The sequence below is a fragment of the Micromys minutus genome (assembly GCF_963924665.1).
Source record: "Micromys minutus genome assembly, chromosome: 1".
NCBI lineage: Eukaryota > Metazoa > Chordata > Mammalia > Rodentia > Muridae > Micromys > Micromys minutus.
In genome coordinates, this window is record NC_137969.1 from 157,285,137 (window position 1) to 157,305,160 (window position 20,024).

General features: G+C 46.5%; 1 protein-coding gene across 2 annotated transcripts in view; it reads left to right on the forward strand.

Moving 5' to 3' along the window:
- Nucleotides 1–8,905: 8,905 nt before the first annotated feature.
- The window catches only part of KIF3C (kinesin family member 3C), a 39,463-nt gene continuing 28,344 nt past the window's right edge, over nucleotides 8,906–20,024 (forward strand). For both annotated transcript variants that reach the window (XM_080920718.1, XM_080920719.1), the window contains exon 1: nucleotides 8,906–11,236. In XM_080920718.1, coding sequence (XP_080776844.1) covers nucleotides 9,686–11,236 — 1,551 coding nt within the window. In that variant the 5' untranslated portion in view covers nucleotides 8,906–9,685. The remainder of the gene's footprint in view (nucleotides 11,237–20,024) is intronic.

The window sequence follows — 20,024 nt, forward strand, 5'->3', positions numbered from 1 at the left end:
TTCCATGAGCTCCGCCTAGCCCTCTCTGTGCTCTGGTTACTCACAGCGAAATCTCACCAGGCCTGTGTCCCTGGATCTCTGCTGTTCCAGGTGGCAAAGGGTCAGTGCGTTTGGTCTGGGTTTACCAGCTTTCCGGGCAGATTGAGTATAATTAGCTTTAAACAACTCAGCCAATAACGATTCGTTTTGTTACGAAGTGAATAGAACATTTGGTTCACAAACTTTATCTTCGCAACCCATTAGACGAGTTTTGTTCACAACTGTGTTAATTTACTTGGGAATCAATGGATTTCATTAGTTTTTCATATTGGCTTAACATACAGTTCACGGAAACAGAACCATTTGTTGTAGCCGAATGAAACATACTTTATCTAAGTTACCACCAGAAACAGAGTGCAATAGGCCTGGCCCTGTGTTGTTTTGTGTCCCTAAGCAGCAGCTCATTTTTTTTTTTTTTTTTGTTTTTTGTTTTTGTTTGTTTGTTTGTTTCCAATGTGTATTATTAGCTTTAAACAACGCAGCCAGTAAGTGTTTTGTTACAAAGCAAACAGAACATTTGGTTCACAACGTTATCTTTTCAACGTTTTTGACGAATTTTGTTCTCAACTGCGTTAATTTACTTGGGGATCAATAGATGTCATTAGTTTTTCATATTGGCTTAACATACAGTTCATAGAATCAGAACCATTTGTTTTAGTCAAGCGAAACATATTTTACCCAAGTTGCCACCAGAAATAGAGTACAATAGTCAAGGCCCTGCTATGTACTCGCTTCCCCTAAGCAGCAGCACATTTTTTTGGTTTCCAATGAGTATAATTAGCTTTAAACAACTCAGCCTGTAAGTATGCATTTTGTTACAACGAAGCAAACAAATCATTTGGCTCACGAATGTTTATCTTTGCAACCCATTCAACGAGTTCTTAAAATTTATTAACAAGTAAGTTAACTGTGACAAAGTAGACCAAAAAAAAAAAAAAAAAAAAAAAAATTTCTGAGGTCAGATCACATTTATACATACATGTTTAGCAACATTATTTATTTTAAAAAAGAAGAAATGGTAGACAAGGCCCAGCCATGGTTCATTGTTTAAGAGTGTGTAATCTTCTTGCAGTGGAGCTGAGTTTAATTTTCAGCACCCACAATGGGCAGCTCACAGTATCTTGTAGCATCAGCTTTAGGAAATCCAACACCTTCTGGCCTCAGGTGCTCATATGCACATTCCCATCCTCCGGACACATATACATACACATAATTTAAAAATAATGTGCATCTTTTTTTAAAAAATCACACGATAATTACACACAGTATTAGCGGCCCACAAGGAAGATAAGGAAACAAGGGGTCTGGACCCTGAAGGGGACCAGCAAGTCTCTCCTGAGGCTGGAGCTGGAAGGATGCTGGAGGAAAACAATGGAGTTAGCTCAGATAGCGTGTGGTGGGGAGCTGGTCCTCAAGTACTGGGCAGAGGGAAAAGCTCGGCTCTGCAGGGAGAGAAAGGAGGAAGAAGTGTGGCTGCTGTGGTTGTGAAGATCAGTTAAGGCTTCCGAGATCCATCTATGGATGCTCAGTGTAGCTACCACAAATTGCTCCTTTTCAGTATCCATGGTGTGTATGTGTGTGTGTTCATTTGAGACATGTTCTCTATTATCTGCTGCTTCCCCCTCCCACCTCCATGTGAGAGAGGGATTACAGTCCCCCACCCCCGCCAGGCTTTATGTTAGTCTTTAGGAGTCTAACTCAGATCCTCACATGTGTACAACAGATGTGACCACTGTCCATCTGCCCAGCTCCTAAATTTTTTTTCCAACACAGACTCAGGTGAGTCCAGGCTGGCCCTCAACTCGATGTACATTTAAGCATGACTTAGAACTTTGGATTTTCCAACCTGTAATCCCATGAGTCCTGGGACTGAACCAGAATCCCTGGTTTTATGCAGTGTCGGGGACTGAACACAGGGCTTCATATACCATTGTCAGGCCTCTACCAGTTGAGCTGCATTCCCAGCCTCATATTTTTGCCCAGATGTTTCTAGTTTTCCCAATTTGAAGAGGTTGATGGCATATCTCAGTAACTAAATTTGTATCTAGGCTGTATAAGGCCCAGGATTTTCCCCAGCACTACAAAAATAAACAAACCAATGAGAATTAATTTAAAAATAAGCATGCTGTGTGTAATGGCATATGTCTTTAATCCCAGCACCTGAGAAGGTGGATCTCTGTGAGTTTAAGGCCAGCCTGGTCTACAGAGTGAGTTCCAGGACAGCCAGGGCTACACAGAGAAACCCTGTCTCTAAAAAGAAACAATAAATAAGTTAATATAAGGGCTATGGCATTCAGGTAAGTGAAAGCAGGAAGGTTATACTGTAAATTACACTGTAAATAGGCCAGCCTAAGATACATGAAACCACATCTTAAAAACAATCACAAATGGATAATAAAAAATAAAAATGTTGATTGACAAATCCCGGTCTCCAGAAACTACAAAAGAAACTACAGAGAAAAAGCTGTAGGGAAGAGAAGCATTTGGAAACCTGGGCTTGAATGGTTGGCTTGGTGGCAGTTGCCTATAAGCCCAGAACACGAGGCAGTGTGACCGGAGAATCAGGGTTCAGGACTCTCCTCTGCCCTAGAAGTTGAAGTCCAGTCTGGACTACTGATATTCTATCTCAGAAGCAAAACAGCAGAAAATGGAAAAGATAGAAAACCTTCGCGTAGGCTTGAAGCTGAGCACGGGAGCACACATCTGCAATCTCAGAACTCAAGAGGCTAAGGCAACAGGATTGCATGTTTGATATGAACTAGCATTGCTTAGTGAGTTCCAGGACATTCGAGACCACAAGAGATTCTGTCACAAAAACAACAAGAACAACAATGAGGACAAATGGGGACTGGGAAGCTGTCTCACTCCCCAGCTAAGAGCATTGGCTACTCCTCCAGAGGACCCAGGATCAGTTACCAGCACCCACGTGACAGCTCATAACCATTTACAACTCCAGGTCCAGAGTTTCTGACATCCTCTTCTGGTGTCCATGGGTCCTATCCATATGTGGCGCACAGGCAAAACATCCACACAGATAAAATCAAAATTGTTAATAAAATGTAAAAGAGAAGTACAGACTTAAGGATTGAGGATTTAGTTTAGTGGTGGAGTATTTGCCTATTATGTGTAGAGAATTGATCTAAAGAACCCGAAAAAATAAAATTAAGAGAAATTAAAATCTCAGCCTGGCACATTGGAGGACTAAAATTAGATAACCTTGGAGTGATTGACAACCAAGCATCTTGGAGCCGATGCAGTCATTTTGTCACATAGCCATATCGCCCTCTACTGGCCAAATCTGGTTTTGCATAAAAATCTAAGTCCAGAGTTAGTTCTGGTTTTGTTTGTAAGGCCCCTCTGCCTGATGAACGCATTCTATCTTCTTGGTATAGTTTTATGGCTGTAACCTGAATGTCACTGTGTCTTTACTTGAAGAAGCAGCTGATGTGGGAATCCCATGGGGAAAAAGAACTTGCTGTATTGAGCTGAGTGTGGTAATACACACTGGAATCTCTGCACTTTGGAGGTTAAAGCAGGCCAGGCTGCATGATGATCAAGCACTTTCATTATGAAGGATTGCTCCATATGTAGCTGGCCTGGCCTGTCACTTCATGGTAACACAACCCACCGCTTAAGGGAAAGACCATAGGGCTGCAGAGTTGGCATTTCAGTAGTTTTGTTTCTGGTTTGATTTTATTGTTTTAATTTATTTTCTATTATTTTTCCTCCCTAGATACCCCATCAGTCTGAAGCTTCCCAGCTGGGTCCTTTAAAAAAAAAAAAAACAAACAAGGGCATGGTGGCACACATCTTTAATCCCAGCACTCAGGAAGAAGAGGCAGGAGCATCTCTGTGAGTTTGAGGGTCAGCTTGCTCTACAGAGTAAATACCAAAACAGCCAGGCTATGCGATGAAACCCTGTCTCAAAAAAAAAAAAAAAAAAAAAAAAAAAAAAAAAAAACCACAAAAAATAAAAAAATTGTTAATTAATTTTTAAAAAAATAAAAGAAACAAAAAGCTTGAATATCAATATTTTCCCATTTCCTAGGATTTACTTGAGGCCCATGCAAGTGATAATCCCGAGGCAACTTTAGTCAAAGTGGAGCATAGAACACCACAACAGAGAAGTTGTTATTCTGTGACAGTTACTCTGTTTTCACCTCATTCATTTCTTGATGTTAAAAGCTTTTAACATGTACTCGTTTGCTTAACAAACAAGAGTGATTGCCTAAGTTTGTGTAATCACAAAATACAGTGTGTTAAGTGTAAAGAGAGGAGACACACGGGAGTGGGGATGGGGAGTCATGCTCTTGTCTGTAGGGAACACCCGTGATAGTGAGAAAGACAGATTTGGTTGTCCCGAGTCTGGCTATAAAGAATCCTGTAAGAGTTACACAGTGAAAGCCCTGGGCCAGCCTGGTCTGCAGTGGAAGCTCCGGGCCAGCCTGGTCTGCAGTGGAAGCTCCGGGCCAGCCTGGTCTGCAGTGGAAGCTCCGGGCCAGCCTGGTCTGCAGTGGAAGCTCCGGGCCAGCCTGGTCTGCAGTGGAAGCTCCGGGCCAGCCTGGTCTGCAGTGGAAGCTCCGGGCCAGCCTGGTCTGCAGTGGAAGCTCCGGGCCAGCCTGGTCTGCAGTGGAAGCTCCGGGCCAGCCTGGTCTGCAGAACAAGTTCCAGGACAGTCAGGGCTATGCAGAGAAACCATGTTTCAAGAAAAACCAACCAACCAAACAAACAAAAAAAAAGACCTTGTCTCAAAGTCGGACTGGCCTGATGGCTTGGTGGTAAAAGTGCTTGCCACAGAAGTGTGACCTGAGTTACGTATTATACTCTCTGTCTCTCACTCTCTAGCAGTAAATAAAAGAAAGTTCTAAACTCTGGTGTGATTGGAGGGTGCTGGGGGGAGGGGTCCTGAAGGGGAAACCATGTGTTGGTAAGGAAAGTCTTTGAATGGAGTGAACAGGAGCCACTTGGGGTTGAGGTGTGGAAGATGAGGCTGTGTAGACAGGAGTAAAGGGAAGAAGACACCTCCAGCAGAGGAGCTGTAGAGAGACACACACAGCACACAGGAAAACAGTGGTGCACCTTAGGGGGACCGTAAGAACAGCCAGAGAATAAAAGATGTTAGAATGGTGGGGATGGGCTGGAGAGATGGCTCAGCAATTAAGAGCACTGGCTACTTACTTACTCTTCCAGCAACCACGTGGAAGCTCACAACTGTCTGTAACTGCAGTTCTAGGGGGTCTGGCACCTTCAGATATACATGTAGGCAAAGCACCAAGGCACATAAAACAGAAATACAAAAATCTTTAAATAAAAAAATTGGTGGAAGACACAAAATTTCGTTTGCTCTGAGAGACACTGCTTTGAGTGTGGAGGAAGGGAAAGGAATTTATTTACTTATTTAAAACAGGAATGTGTTTGTAGTGCAGGCTGACCTCAGACTAACAGTATAGCCAAGGTTGACCTTGAGTTTCTGAGCCTCCTCCCTCAATTTCCTGAGTATTAGGATTACAGGCATTTGCCACTGTGCCTAGATTTTCAGAGGCTAAGGATCAAACACAGATTTTCATGTCTGCTAGGCAAGTGGTCTACCCACTAAGCCAGATCCTTAACCCTGGATCCCCCTCTCTTGAGTGCCTTTTATGGGCTGAGAACACACACACATATCATTTGACTTAATCTTTATGTAAATCCCATAAGGGAAGGTAAACACTCTTATCCTACTGTGAAAATAGCTGTTCAGAGACATTAAGTAATTTACTGGGACTTTCATCTTGGAAGCAATAGTTTTTCACCTCTCCACTCCCGTACGGAAGGTCCTGGTAACAATATGGAAGGGTACACTCACATTTTATCCAGCACTGCAGTGGCCAGTGGCTGAGGAGTTGGCCAAAACAGAAATGGGAGTGCAAAAGGCAAGCCAAACACAACAAGGAAATAGTTCAAGAATCAAACACTATCCAGAAGTCAGGTTGTCAGAGCCAAGAAAGGTAAAGTTTGCACAGCCAAAAGTCACCAGTAATTGGCCCAAAGGCCACGTTCATCAGTGGAGCTGAACAGCAGAGCTGGGAGGAAGGCCAGGGAACTTCGGAAGTGGGCAGTCTACCAGCTAAACTTCAAGCTGCTGGCCCTGCTGCCATTCATATTCTAGGAACTGGGGGATAGCAGTGTAACACAGGAGATAAGTTTTGTTGTTTGTTTTGAGATGGTTGTGGTGGGGCATTCCCTTGTTGTCCAGGTTGACCTTGAACTTGCTCTGTAACCATGCTGACTTTAAATTCTTGATCTCCCAGCTGCATCTTCTTAATGTAGCTGGACTCATGCCTAGCTTTATCCTCAATTTTTTTTTAAATTTCATAAACTTTATTTTATAAACTTGTGAAAAAGAACCAAGTGGTAGGGGCAGCCACAGGCAGATTTCTGTGAGTTTGAGGCCAGCCTGGTCTATAGAGCAAGTTCCAGGGCAACATAGAAAAACCTTGTCTCGAAAAACCAAAATCAAACCAAACCAAATCAAAAAAACTTGTGAATAAAATAAGCATCATCACCAAAACCCATTTAAAATAATTATATTCTTATTTTATTCTTGTTTTAGGTGTTGGAGTGTTTGCCTGACTTATGTACGTGCATTCTAGGTAGTGGTGGAGGTTAAGAGTTATGGATGGTGTGAGCCAATAGAACCACCTGTGAACCAAACCCAGCCCCACGGTGCGAGCAGCTGGCAATGGGACCTGCCCAGCCCACCGCTAGCCCCCGAACCACTTTTAAGCACTGATGAAGCTAAAGCTGATGCAGAGTGTTACTGTTGGGCAGAGCTGACACTGTGTGACCTGGGACAGTAACTCAGCTAGTGCTGTACAGGCCCGAAATCACAGTAATGCCTGCACTGGGGGTGGGGGAAGAGGATAAAGACAGGAAGATCCTTGGAGCAGAATGGCCAGCCACTTACCGAAGCAGTGCATTCCACAGACAGTGAGAAACTATCACCAAAAACCAACCAACCAACCAACCAAACAAACCCTAAACAACCAAAACCAAAACCAAATGAACTCAAGGGGCTTCTGGAGAGGTGGCTCAGTGGTCAAGAGCATGTGTTCTTACAGAAGACACTGGTCTGGTTCCCAGTACCCACATGGCAGAGCATAACTATCTACAACTCTCATTCCAGAGGCTCCAACATCCACTTCTGATCTCTGTGGGCACCAGGAACGTACATGGGATACAGGCATACATAATGTTGGCAAAACATTCATACACATAAAATAAAATTTAAAAATCTCTGTGTAGCCCTGGCTGTCCTGGAACCTAATTTGTAGACTAGGCTGGCCTTGAACTCAGAAATTTGCCTGCTTCTGCCTCCCAAAGGCTAAGATTAAAGTCATATATCACTGCACCTGGCCCAAAGTATTTTTTCCCAATGGAGTCAATCTGAGACCTCCACATGCACATTAATATGCACACACGTACACACCCACACAAACACCTAAGTATAACACCGAAGTATACATATGCACCATCCAGAAATTGGAAAGACAGGTCCAAGATTTTTTTTTGATTTAAAAAAATTATTTATCTATTATATGTATACTGTAGCTGTCTTCAGACACACCAGAAGAGGACATCGGATCCCATTACAGATGGTTGTGAGCCACTATGTGGTTGCTGAGAATTGAACTCAGGACCTCTGGAAGAACAGTTGGTACTCTAAACCGCTAAGCCATCTCTCCAGCCCAAAAGCTTCTGGTTTAATTTGCTTCTCTGTTGCTATGATTAAACACCGCCTGCCAAGAACAACTTGGGGAAGAAAGGGGTTTTTTGCCCTACACGGTTTAGTCATCATCAAGGGAGGACCTCAAGAAGTCGCAATCATGGAGAGCACTATTTACTGGCTGGCTTCCAGACTCACATTCGGCTCTTATGTTACCCAGTACTACCTGCCCAGGGGAGCACCTCCCACAGTGGGCTGGGTTCTTTCCTCCATCAATTAGCTATCAAGACTATACCCCACAGACCAATCAGATGCAGGCAATTCCTCAGTTGAGATTTCCTTTTCTCGAGCATCTCTAGTTTATGTTGACAAAAATTAACCAAGTACTGCTTCGTAGATGACGAAATGCTTGTGCTGCCCAAGTGGCAGAACAGTAGACGAGAAAATGTAACGGGATCTCTGGGCAAAGGCATAAGTCAACATGGCAGACTCAGTTCTATTCCAGTCTATGGGCTCCTTAAGGAGGATCCAGCTCCTAGAGTAGTCCCGGGGCTCCGCAGGAGCTAGAGAAGTGTGTCGGCGTGGTTATTAGGAGTATAGACTGGATCAGAGTAGTGGAGATGGGCTGAGAGGTCAGAAGATGGACAGGCCTTCCAGGGACAAGAAGGTCATGGAGAAGTGGTTAGAGCCAGAGGCCATGTACAGATACAGAGGTAGAATCGGTTAACTGTGCTTCCAGCAGAGCATTAAAAGGTAGGCCAGGAGTAAACCAGAATAGGGAGAGGAAAAGACAGAGTCTAGTAATGTTTAGGAGTTGAGCTCTAGGAGGCCTGGAGACATCCAGAGGAACGGAGGACAGTGACATGTCCCCATCTGCAAGCAAAATGGCTGGAGCAGTGAGAAACCGAGAATGGCGGTTGCAAAGAGAACACGCGTGGGTGGTGCAGCCTCAGCAGACACACTCAGGGGTTGCATGTGGGAGGAGGGGCTCCCAGACTTGAGGACTGGAGAAAGCATTAGCAACCTGACAGAACCCGGTTAACAAAGGAAGGACTACATCTCCCAGAATGCTCGGGCTCGGTGGGGTGACGGCTGGCGGTGGCTGCGCCGCATCCGACTGGTGGGCGCGGGACCTGGGTGGGCACCGGAGCCTGTCATCCCTGAGGGGTCGGCGGGGTGCGGGCGGCGATGCACCGCTGTCCCTCGCCCAAGGGCCGCGCCGGGCTCCTGTTCCCCGCCCCGCGGCCCCGCCCCTTGCCCCACCCCAGCCGGGAGACCTAACCCGGGCCGCAGCGCAGCGGCCGCAGCAACATCAGTCTCGCCGCCGCTGCTCCGCCCCATCCCCTTCTGTTTTTCTCTCATTCTCCGGTGGCGGCGGCGGGGAAGGCGAAGGAGCGGCCACAGCAGCCAGCTGTGACTGCAATGAATGATCCCCCAGCCGGAGGGAAGGACTCCAGGTGAGCCTCTGACCTCGGGAGGACCGGGATCCCCCGGCCGCCCAGGACTCGCATCCCCCGCCATGGATCCCTAGGGGAAGGGAGAAAGGAGGAGGAAAAGACAGCTCTGCCGCCCACCCCCATCTCGTTTTCCTCTTCCTTTATCTCATTGTTGCCGAAGCTGTTTACCGTAGCGCTCCCTCTTGCTCCAACATGGGGTGGGTTCCAGGCACTGCCCTTCGGCAGGAGCAGCTTGCGCGGTTGCCTGGGGATTCTGCCTAATTCTACCTCTCCAGCCTGTGCACAGAAAGCCGTGGAGAGCTGTGGAGGCCTGGACTGCAGCAGTCTCGGGGCCAACTCCCTGCATCCCCACCCTGGTAGGCTGCATGCGGATTGAAGAGCGGTGCCTGGGGGCTGGGCCAGCCCGACTGATCCCGACCCAGGAGTAGGGCAGGAAGACCGCCCAGGCTGCAGAGCGGCCCACCTGGAAGGATAGAGCTGCAAGATGGCCAGTAAGACCAAGGCCAGCGAGGCCCTGAAGGTGGTGGCCCGGTGCCGCCCCCTCAGTAGGAAGGAGGAGGCTGCTGGTCATGAGCAGATTCTGACCATGGACGTGAAACTGGGCCAGGTGACTCTGCGAAACCCCCGCGCGGCACCCGGGGAGCTGCCCAAGACCTTCACTTTTGATGCTGTGTATGACGCTAGCTCCAAGCAGGCCGACCTGTATGACGAAACGGTGAGGCCCCTGATAGACTCGGTGCTTCAGGGTTTCAATGGCACCGTATTTGCCTATGGCCAGACTGGCACTGGCAAGACCTACACCATGCAGGGAACCTGGGTGGAGCCAGAGCTCCGCGGGGTTATCCCCAATGCCTTTGAGCACATCTTCACCCATATCTCCCGCTCCCAGAACCAGCAGTACCTGGTTCGTGCCTCCTATTTGGAGATCTACCAGGAAGAGATTCGAGACCTGCTATCCAAGGAGCCAGGCAAAAGGCTAGAGCTGAAGGAGAATCCTGAAACAGGGGTCTACATCAAGGACCTCTCTTCCTTTGTCACCAAGAATGTCAAGGAGATTGAGCATGTGATGAACCTGGGGAACCAAGCCCGGGCAGTGGGCAGCACCCACATGAATGAGGTCAGCTCCCGGTCCCATGCCATCTTTGTTATCACTGTGGAGTGCAGTGAACGTGGCTCCGATGGCCAGGACCATATCCGAGTAGGCAAGCTCAACCTGGTGGACCTGGCCGGCAGTGAGAGGCAGAACAAGGCAGGTCCCAACACAGCTGGAGGGCCAGCCACACAGCCAACAGCTGCTGGTGGTAGTGGAGGTGGCAGTGTTAGTGGATCAGGCAGTAGCGGAGAGAGGCCTAAGGAAGCTTCTAAAATCAATCTGTCGCTGTCTGCCCTGGGCAATGTGATTGCTGCTCTGGCTGGCAACAGGAGCACCCACATCCCCTACCGGGACTCCAAGCTGACCCGGCTGCTCCAAGACTCACTGGGAGGCAATGCCAAGACCATCATGGTGGCCACGCTGGGTCCGGCTTCTCACAGCTACGATGAGAGCCTCTCTACCCTGCGCTTTGCAAATCGAGCCAAGAACATCAAGAACAAACCGCGGGTGAATGAGGACCCCAAGGACACGCTGCTGAGGGAATTCCAGGAAGAGATCGCCCGCTTGAAGGCCCAGCTGGAGAAGAAAGGGATGCTGGGCAAGCGACCTCGAAGAAAGAGCAGTCGCAGAAAGAAGGCCGTGTCTGCCCCAGCCGGCTATCCAGAGGGGGCCGTGATTGAGGCCTGGGTGGCGGAAGAGGAAGATGATAACAACAACAATCACCGCCCACCCCAGCCCATCCTAGAGGCCGCTTTGGAGAAGAACATGGAGAATTACCTGCAGGAACAGAAGGAGCGGCTGGAGGAGGAGAAGGCTGCCATCCAGGATGACCGCAGCCTCGTGAGTGAGGAGAAGCAGAAGCTTCTAGAAGAGAAGGAGAAGATGCTGGAGGATCTGCGGCGGGAGCAGCAAGCCACAGAGCTGCTTGCAGCCAAGTACAAGGTAAGTTCCCCAGAAGATGAGAGGTGTCCCCACAAGGGCTTTGCTTGGTAGATTTTCGTTCGAGGGTCTGTGAGTTGGCCTGAAGAGGAGTATCCCACCTCAGGACCACACACTGATGACTGCCCCAGAGCAGCTAAGCAAAGCACCATGATACACAAGGTAGCCGGATGCTTTTATACACATGCATACACATCATACAAAGTGGGCGGCTGCCTTGGGCCAGTGGACTCGAGATGGCTTACCATTGTCCATCTTTACAAATGACACCAGGATTGGTCAGGTCTGTGAGAAGCCATGCAGCATGCAGGACTCCCTTCTTGTAAGTGTGGCTTCTCACTTCAGCATGGCTTCCTCTCCTGATACTTTTTTTTCCCCCTCTGCAGTGTCTTCAGATCTCATTCATATTAATAGTATCTGACATTTGGATAGCACTTCACAGTTTACAAAGTACCCCATTTTTATATTATCTTGTTCCGTCTTCACAGGAGCCATTCCAAAGTGTGGCTTTTAAACCTTCATCTTACAGATGAGGACTCAAGGCTCAGAAAATGCCAGGACCAGGGTTCTATTCTTCAGAGCGGTGGCCTTAGCTGGTACCTGCAGGCTCATGCTTTTAGTCTTCAGGAGCAAGGCCAGAGAAGCCTGCTTCCCGTGGAAATAACCCAGTGCATGACACAGTGCCAGGGCTACTCCTTGGTGTCATTCGTAAGGAGACTCAGAGTGTCATGTAGGAGGAGGTAGGATGGAGAGAAAATTGGGCTCTATCCCTGAGACCTAGAGTCCAGGTCTCTTAGGCTCTGGCCCATCGAGGGGCTGACTGACTGTGGGTTTCTCTTTTCCTGCCATTTCCCTTTTTATAAATAGGATGTTAGCTTGGGGTATCTCTGGGGTTCTATGAATCATCTAAGAAAAGAAAAGAAAAGAAACAGCAACTAACCTACACAATTAAGCCTCTTGTCAATTATGTCTAATTCCCTGTTGTCCTAAGAGAGATGTCAGGGCTTCTGCATCCTTCCTGAGCTGTTCATTTCCCAGAGAACCTCTGGCCCTATGTGGAACTAAGTTACTGAGTCAATTATAGACCTGTTAAATCCCCCCCCCTTTCCTTTTTGTAAATGGAATCTCATGTAGTCTATGCTGGCCTAGAACTCTCTATGTAGCTGAGGATGACCTTGAACTAATTATCTTCCTGCCTCCATCTCCGGATTGCTAGGATTACAGGCAAGTACCACTGCCTTGCTTGGTTTTATGCACAGTTGGAGATCAACCCCTGAGTTCAGTGCATTTTAGACAAACACTCTACCAAACTGAGCTCCATCCCCAGCTGCCTGTTAAATTTCAGTGCTGCAGATGTCACAACCCAGTGTTCCAGGCATTTCCGGCTTCCACACTGGGGTTGGAGGAAAAATATGAAGAACCATGAACTCATTGGAGAGATCAAACATTTCTTATTTATTCACAGGAGTGTGGGCTAGGAATGGGGAGGCCCAGCCCACAGCCAGTGGAAGAGTGACGGCAGGATTCTGTGCATTGTTCCTGTACTGGGAATGTGCTGCTGCACCAGGGGCTGTGGCCTGGTGTGTTTAATATTTAATTCACTCATGGAGAATTTCTACCAGGGTTATACTGAACTGCTTCCTCAAGGGGATTGGTACTGAGGAGATGCAAGATAATAAAGGCAAGGCTGTTATCTCCTTGTCTAGCAGGGAGAGAGTCTAACAAGCAGCCTGCTGTTATTGACTGGAAAATCCTATCTGGCCCATCAGTCTTTGCTTTCTCTTCCAAGACATCCCTTACCCTGTTAAGATGGGAGGCAGTGGAGAAGTACAGGCTAAGAAAGGGAGAAAGTGCAGATGAATACTTCAGATGCTCTTAAAGGAAACCGATTGGTATTTTTCCATAAGGTTTTTGCATCTAAGGCAATGTAAGAACACAGGTAACAAGACAGTCAGGAAATCAGGGAAGAATCGTGCCTAGTGGCATGCATCTGGAATCCCAGCCGCTCGAAAGACTGAGGCAGAAGAATAGTTCAAGCCTAGAAATTGAGACCAGCCTGGGCAACATGACGAGACCCTAGTTCAAAAATAAACTCACAAGCCAATCAGTCAATGGTTTGGTCAAAACAAAGATTGGGGTGGCCAGAACTAGAATTCCTGTACTACAGGTATAGCCCATATAATATTACAATCGTATTATTGGCAAGGGTCTTGGAGTACCAGTGTAGGATTGTCTCAGGGTCACATAGGTGGTCTGAGCGGAGCCCAGCCTGTTCATGTGCGGTCTACCCTCTTTTCATTGTTTACATTCTTGGTAATGTAATTCATTTTTTATTCGAGTTTTATTATGACACTTTTAGACATGTATTTAATGTATTTTTATTATATTCACTTCCTATACCCTCTCTTGTCCCCTCCCTACTTCCACTGATCCCCTCACTCTTTCCAACCAACATCTCTTCTTTTCCTGTGTGTATGTGTGTGTGCACATGTGTGCAAATGTTTGAGTGTTCCAGTGAATTTCATTAAGGTTACTTACAAGAACATTGGCACCTTACTAGTACCTACACAACTGCAGGGGAGGGGGAATGTCTTCCACCTCCAGCAACCATTGACTACGTGAAAATAATTTTTAAGGGTGTATTTATTTTATGTGTATGTGTGTGCCTGACTGACGTGCATCATGTATGTGCAGAAGCCTGCAGAGAGCTGTCAAGAGAGAGCTTCAGATCCCCTAGAACTTGAGTTGCAGGAAATTGTGAGATATCATACGGGTGCTGAGAACTGAACCTGAATACCCTGGAAATCAGTAAGCACTCTAAACCACCGAAACTATCCATGCAGCTCAAGGAATTTGTTTTTATGTAACACCGTAGAATTTTTTTTTTTTTTTTTTTGATACAGGGTTTCTCTGTGTGTAGGCCAGGCTTTGAGCTCATAGAGATCCATCTGCCTCTGCCCTCTCAGTGCAGAGATTAAAGTGCGCGCTACACTGTAACATCTTAATTCTATTTCTTCAACAACCCGAAGTCACCTACACTGGTTTCGGTTTGCAGCTATGAAAACCAAAGCTGGGAGATGTTGACTGGTCTATGAATCTGGTTAAGTGTCAGAGCCAGTTCTGGAATTTAAGTCTTCTGATGTCTCCAGCCCCATGTTCTTTTCAAATTGCCTAAGGTTTCTCCATGTTTGCCTCTTGTGCGACTGGGGCAAAGGCTTTTGCCTTTCTGAGCCTTGGGTTCCCTGTTGTCTAATGAGAAATAGAAGTCTGACCTAGAGCCCTGAGGAGTGGGTGAGATGGCCATTAAGTACTGGCTGTGAGATAGATAAATAGACAGACAGACAGATAGATAGATAGAAGCTGAGTGCTGAGGGGGAGGAGCAGCCTGGGAAATTCCAGGCGAGGAATGAGTCCATATCCTGTCATTTCTGAAGCAACCATCCCAGGATATAATCAGCAGGGATGGAGGCGAGAATGGAACCTGGGCAGAGGACCCAACCTTCCTGTGCTGCCTCTAGGGTACAACCTGGTTTAGCTGTGCACAGGTTCCAGCTCCTTGGGGAGCCACAAGACAGCGATAACAATCCTGTCCTGCCTCTTTCCCAGGGTTGCACTGGAGAGGAAGTGAGATCTCTAGCATGGGGGCATTTAAAATAAGTTGAAAACAGTGAAAGGAACAGAGGGCATTAGCAACCACAGGGTGCCTTCTGTCTGCCAAGCAGGGGTCCATGACTGACACGTTTGTTGTTCCTTTAACTCCTTCTTTGCCTTGCCTTTCTAAGAGCACTGTCCCAACCCTGCAGAGCCAGGCCGGGGAGGTCTTTGAGACTGGGAGCTTTCCGTCTTCATCTGCAATTAACTCTTGCCTACTTTCTGAGTATCAGCTGCCTTCTCACTTCCTGCTCCCTGCCATTCCTTTCCTCCAGTTCTTACCATCCCTGAGGCCAGCTGAGTGTAGCTGAGCCGACCCAGTGCCCTCATTCACTGTGTCTGACTCATCTTCAGACTGTCTTGCCTGCTTTCCCGGCCTGCCACCCCCAAGGCTTCTGATTCTCTTTGTTCTCCTCTCCCTGTGCACAAACACTGTGCCTGTCTCCTCTAAATCTTTTTTTTTTTTTAATCTTTCCTTTGGCTTTTACTGCATTTTCTGTGAGGCTCTCAGAATAGGTATACAGATGTGTGAGCTTGTGGTGGTGACCTGTGCCCTGTGTACCATTAATCATTAGCAAGCCACATACTTAGGTCATATCCGCAGGGAGCTGAGGGAGTTGATCGCAATCTCATCCTATGAAGTAGGAGGAATAAATAACATTACAGGTTCACAGTGCACAGTGAAGACTCAGTTCTCTGAGACAGTGCACACACATGCACATAGACTGGGAGAAGAAAGGCCCTCTCTACTCGGATTTAACCTTTTTGAGAGGTTAATGTTGATTCTCAGTGGGTAGAAAGGAAGCTGCTTGGAGGAGGTGGTAGGTCACAAACCCAGGCTGAACTGGAGTGGGGCAGATGCAGCAGTGGGGGTGATTCTGCAGGAAGCAGGTCTGCAGAGCGAGCGAGTGAGGAGCAGGGACTCTGGCTGCAGCCCAACCCTCCCTCTCTGTGGTGGGTTTCAAAAAGGAACTCTCAGGAACAGCCACTAAAGCCAGAGGGATGAGATCACTTCGTAGAGGACAAGCTGAACTGAATATTCATTGTCCCCTTTGTGGGTCCCTCTTCTTCCTCCTATGTTGGAGCACGAGCATTAGCCACATATCGGGTTAGCAGACAGGAAGTTTTAACTCAAGCATTAACAGTCTCAGCAATAATAATGAGGTCTACTAAGATCTACTTTGCTAAATTATATGTAAATATACAAATTGGGTCATTTGTTCTTCTCAAACACCAGTGATGTCCAGGAAATGTATTGTTGTTGCTTTTGTTTTATTTTTTATTGTGGGGCACCAGGATTGAGGCCAGGGCTTTGGCTATAACTAGGTAAGCCCTGTAGCACTGAGTTACATTCCTTACCCTATTTTATTTTTAATTAGGCTTTCCTTTTTCCTGTGCTGTGAATTGAACCCAGCATCTTGCTCCTTTATACAAGACAAGCCATCTGCCACTGAGTAATACCCCCCATATAATATAAATAACTTTAAAAAATTTATTATTATTATTATTTTGTTTGGTTTTGAGAGGTTTTACTGTAAGGTGCTGGCTGATCTGGACCTCGATAAGTAGATCAAATTGTTCTTGAACTCAAAGAGATTAGTTTGCTTTTGCTTCTCAAGTGAAGGCATTAAAGCTGTACACCACCATACCACCAAAACTATTTTTAAATTTTAACTTAATTTTATTATTTTGTGTGGGGACTTTTTTGGTGTGTGCGTGGCTGTACATCACATGCAAGCAGTACACTGGAGGCTAGAAGGAGGCATTGGATACTCTGGAACTGGAGTTATGGACGGTTGTGAGCTACCACATGGGTTCAGGGAATCGAACCTGGGTCCTCTGCAAGAGCAAGTGCCCTTAACTGCTGCATCATCTCTCCAGCCCCGCAAACTATTAGTCCTGAATGCTGGAACTGTAAGCATGAACCACCATGCCTGGTTTCAAGAACTGCTTGACAGAATCTACTTGCTTTAAGAAGGAGTGTGTGCTGCAGATGAAGCTTAATTAATTGATAGAGTGCTTACATAGCATCCTATTGAAACCATGGATTCAATACCCAGTACCTACCAGGCATGTTGGCACAAGCTTGAGACCTCAGCACTCAAGAGGTAGAAGGTCAGGAGGATCAAGGGTCAAGGTCATCCTTGGCTACATAGCAAATTGGAAGCCAGCCTGTGCTACATGAGCCCCACTTTCAAAACAAACAACGTATTGGGTGGCATTGGTGGTGGCAGTTTTATGGGTTCATATTTATCCCCCAAAGCATTGATTTGAATGCATTTAATATGTGCAGCATTATTATGTGTTAATCATTCTTTGATACAGTAATAGGTTCTATCAGGAAATGGTGCTCAATGGTAGAATAGTGGCTTAATTTGTCAAGATCCAAATAAGGCTGGACATCACCCCTAAAACTCCCCTGATAACCTAGACAGTGTCTTCTTTCCAAAAGCTGATCTGGTTTCACACACCTGTTCTCAAGGATGTCAGCCCCACAAAGACAGTGGGAAATGGACAGGCTTGGTCATCAGAGCTTTTGTGCACCCTGACCCCATCCCAGCTGAGTCTTCTATTGTCAGACCCTTGAGATAAGCTTGGCCCATGTTCCAGTCTCGGTCTAACATAAGTCAATGCTTATGGCCTCTCCTTGTTGGAGAGCGTTCCTGTGTTCCTTCTAAGGTTCTGTGTTTGCTGGCGAGTGTGGTCAGTTAACAGAAGTGATCTGTGCCCTACTTAGTGATATTTTTGTGATAAAAATCTGACTGGGGGAAGCCAGTGAGGAGGTGTGGTAGCACCAGCACTTGAAAGATGGAGACAGGAGGACACTGACTATGACCCTTTCCCAGAATCTGAGGGCATTGGCTTAGTGGCAGAGCTTTGCCTAGCTAGTATAAGGTCTTTAGTTTGATCTAAAGATCTGAATAAAAGAGATTTTTCTTTTTTTGAGAAAGGGTAAGACTGTCAATGAGCTTGTTCTGTAGCCAAGGATGACCTTGAATTTCTAATCCTCCTGCCTCTACATTCTTAGAGCTGGGCTCTCAGGCTTGTACAGTTCATGTGGTGTTGGGGATCAAACCCAGGGCTTTATACAAGCCTATACACACTCTGCAAGCTGAGCTACCTGCACAGTATGCACTTGGTTTGTTTATATGGTTGATTTTTGAGACAGGGTCTGCTGTAGCCTAGGCTAGCCTTGAACACCTGATTGTCCTGCTTTCATATTCTGGTAGGTATGTACCCTCATGGCTGTCGATATATTAAAAAAATTAGACCAGTGGGAGATATATATGACTAATTAATTTCCATTTGTGATCTTGGCTTCGGGTCAAAAGACCCTTTGGTTAGTTCAGGTTTCTCAGCTCTGTGCTGGCTGGAGGAATGTGTGAGCATTTGTTGCCTTTGGTCTTTCTAGGCCCCGGAAACATGAGACTGGATGAAGTGTCTGTGATAATGTTCGCTTTGTGTTCTGAGGACCCAGAGTGAAAGCTTGGAATTCAGATCAAGAAAAGCACTGTGCTTCACCACTGTGCCTGGCCCGGGGCACTTCTTTTGTAGCTGCAGAACTGCGTGGCATGTCTGAGTGGGTGGAAGAATGGCCTGGCTCTCCTTAGTAACTGCTGCGTGGGCATGGAAGGCTGACCTCCACACTCGGAGCTTGGAGTTTGTATGGCATCTGCACATTCTAGGGTTAGGATCTAAGATTTTTGTTTACACTTTTTTTTTTTTTTTTTTTTTTTTTTGAGATAGCGTCTGACTAAGTAGACCACGCTGGCCTCAAGCTCAGGGAGATCTGCCAACCTTTGTCTCCTGAATGTTGGGATTAAAGGCATGTGCCCCACGCCCCACTATTGTTATTTACATTTTAAAAAAGATGTACTTATTTACTTCATGTATGTGGGTACACTGTCACTGTCTTCAGACACACCAGAAGAGGACATCGGATCCCATTACAGATGGTTGTGAGCCACCATGTGGTTGCTGGGAATTGAACTCAGGACCTCTGGAAGAGCAGTCAGTGCTCTTAACCACTGAGCCATCTCTCCAGCCCTATTCGTCTTTGATGCTGAACATGAAATCAAGTTCTCATGCAAGCCATGTCTAGCTCTAAGTCCTACCCCAGCATTGGAACTTTTAATATCCTGAGAGTCCTGGACATTAGCCCTCGTCAAAATAAACAGTTGCCATCCACTTGTCTTTTTCCTCCCATATTTTATTCATTTTTGTTTGTTTTGGTTTTTTGAAACAAGGGTTTAAGTATCCCAGGCTGGTCTTGAACTCTGTAATCATCTGAGGATGACCTTGAACTTTTGATCCTTCTGCTCCCACATCTAAGGTGCTGGGATAATAAAAAAGCACCACTGTGCCTGTCTTACTTCTGGCTTGGTTTGTTTGTTTGTTTGAGGCAGGATTTCATGTTTCCTAACCCAGATACCCAGGAATTCACTATTTGGTTGAGGCTAGCCTTGAACTTCTGATCCTCCTTTTTCAGAGTGCTAGCTCCTAAATTTTCTATAGAGAAGACTGCCAGGACTTTGTTGCAGGTTTTATTGCAACAATTGTCTTGCAGGCTTTTTCCTACTTCATCTGGCTGGCAGGAAGATGCTGACAGCAACAGTAGCAATAATGAAGCTGTATTTTTCCCCTTGTGTGATTAAGGCCAAACACTCTGATACATTGTTTATGTGTATTGATTCATTTTGGCCCCACAGTAGCACCATGAAGCTGTGCTGTTCCACTTTCCATGTGATAGCTGAGGATACCGAACAGTGTCACCTACCTCAGACATGGTGGTTCCGGAGTTCTGAGGCTGTGACTAACTGGTGCTTTACCTTCTCCTCTACACTACGACATGATCACACTTATACCAGATCCCTCACTAACAGGTCCCAGTGGGAGCTCCTGTCTCCTGGGATGCTCAGCTCAACAACTGCGCCCTTCCATATGATGCAAACCCTTAGACTCTGTATCAACCCATCACCCCAAGTCATACAGTCAAATCAAAGCTTTAAAACAAATTTTCTGGGGGCCTGGTGGTGGTTGTTCACTCCTTTAATCCTTGGGAGGCAGAGGCAAGCAGATCTCCAAGTTCTAGGCTAGCCTGGTCTATATAGTGTAAGTTCTAAGACAGCCAGGGCAACAC